Consider the following 1,111-nt stretch of genomic DNA (forward strand, 5'->3'; position numbering starts at 1 on the left):
TACTGGGGAAGGCCGAGGCTGAAGGATTGTGAGTTCGAGGCCATCGTGACTGCAATGAGGTCAAAACAAACGACCTCCTACCAGGAAAGTAAGAGCAGTCCAGGTCTGGGGTGGCTCCTCGGCTAAGTTGCAGGTCTACCACTAACTTTCTCCATGTCCTCCCACAAAGAGTGACTATAGTAGACCTGGGGAGGGTGGGCAACACAGCACCAATCTAAAATTCAGTGTAAGCACGTCAGACACCGGTCTGAGACTGGAGGCTTGGGACACTTCACGAAGAACAGCCGGCCAGGGGCCAGGTTTTCCATCCCAGAGCATCCAGCAAACGCCGGCTGCTTCCGCTTTACAAGTAGGAACTGTTTCCACCCGGCACCAAGTTGGAAGTTTTGTTCTCAGGACCAGGTGGTTCTGCCGGGGCCGCGGCTGCCGCGGCCTCCCGGGTCCAGGTGTAGCCGTCGGGGAGGGTCCACGCGGTCACCCAGGCCGTGCACCCGGCACCTCCCAAAGCTCCGGGCCGGGTTCCCTGCGTGCCTCCCCTGGGAGACGCGGCGTCCAGATGGCCAGCCCCGCAGGGGGAGGTACGGGCCAGCTCTGGGGTCTCCGGGGGCCGAGGGCGGAGCTGCCGGGAACAGGGTACCGCTCCGGCCCCGCCCGACCCCCGCACAGTGCTCATGCGCGCCGCGAGCCTTTATAGCGGCTGCTGAGCCGCGCTGCCCGCACTCGGTCGCAGCCGGGCGGATCCACGCAGGTGCGGGTCGGGTCCCTGTCTCTGCCTGTCAGTCTGTGTCTGTCTGTCCGTCCGTCCGTCCGGGTCCCGGCGTCCTCCCCACGCCAGGGGCCAGGATACCCAGCGTGCCTGGGGCTCCTTCACCCGCAGCGCATCGCGCTCACAGCTTCGCTCCCCCATAGGTCCGCGCAGCCTCGCCACCATGCCCGCGTCCTGGACCCGCGCTCTCTGCCTCGGTGGGTATGCGCCCTCCCCGGTCCGCGCACCCTCCCGGGTCCCCGCGCCCACCCCGGTCCGCGCACCCTCCCCGGTCCCCGCGCCCTCCCCGGTCCCCGCGCCCTCCCCGGTCCCCGCGCCCTCCCGGGTCCCCGCGCCCTCCCGGGT

At 68.2% G+C, this 1,111-nt stretch overlaps 1 protein-coding gene across 1 annotated transcript in view; it reads left to right on the top strand.

The window, feature by feature from the left end:
- Window positions 1–721: 721 nt before the first annotated feature.
- Window positions 722–1,111, top strand: part of Coch (cochlin) — a 12,462-nt gene continuing 12,072 nt past the window's right edge. Inside the window, exons 1-2 of the mRNA XM_008838797.3 lie at window positions 722–748; window positions 910–963. Coding sequence (XP_008837019.1) covers window positions 930–963 — 34 coding nt within the window. The 5' untranslated portion in view covers window positions 722–748; window positions 910–929. The remainder of the gene's footprint in view (window positions 749–909; window positions 964–1,111) is intronic.

Source organism: Nannospalax galili, unplaced genomic scaffold, assembly GCF_000622305.1.
Source record: "Nannospalax galili isolate Female #2095 unplaced genomic scaffold, S.galili_v1.0 scaffold1619, whole genome shotgun sequence".
NCBI lineage: Eukaryota > Metazoa > Chordata > Mammalia > Rodentia > Spalacidae > Nannospalax > Nannospalax galili.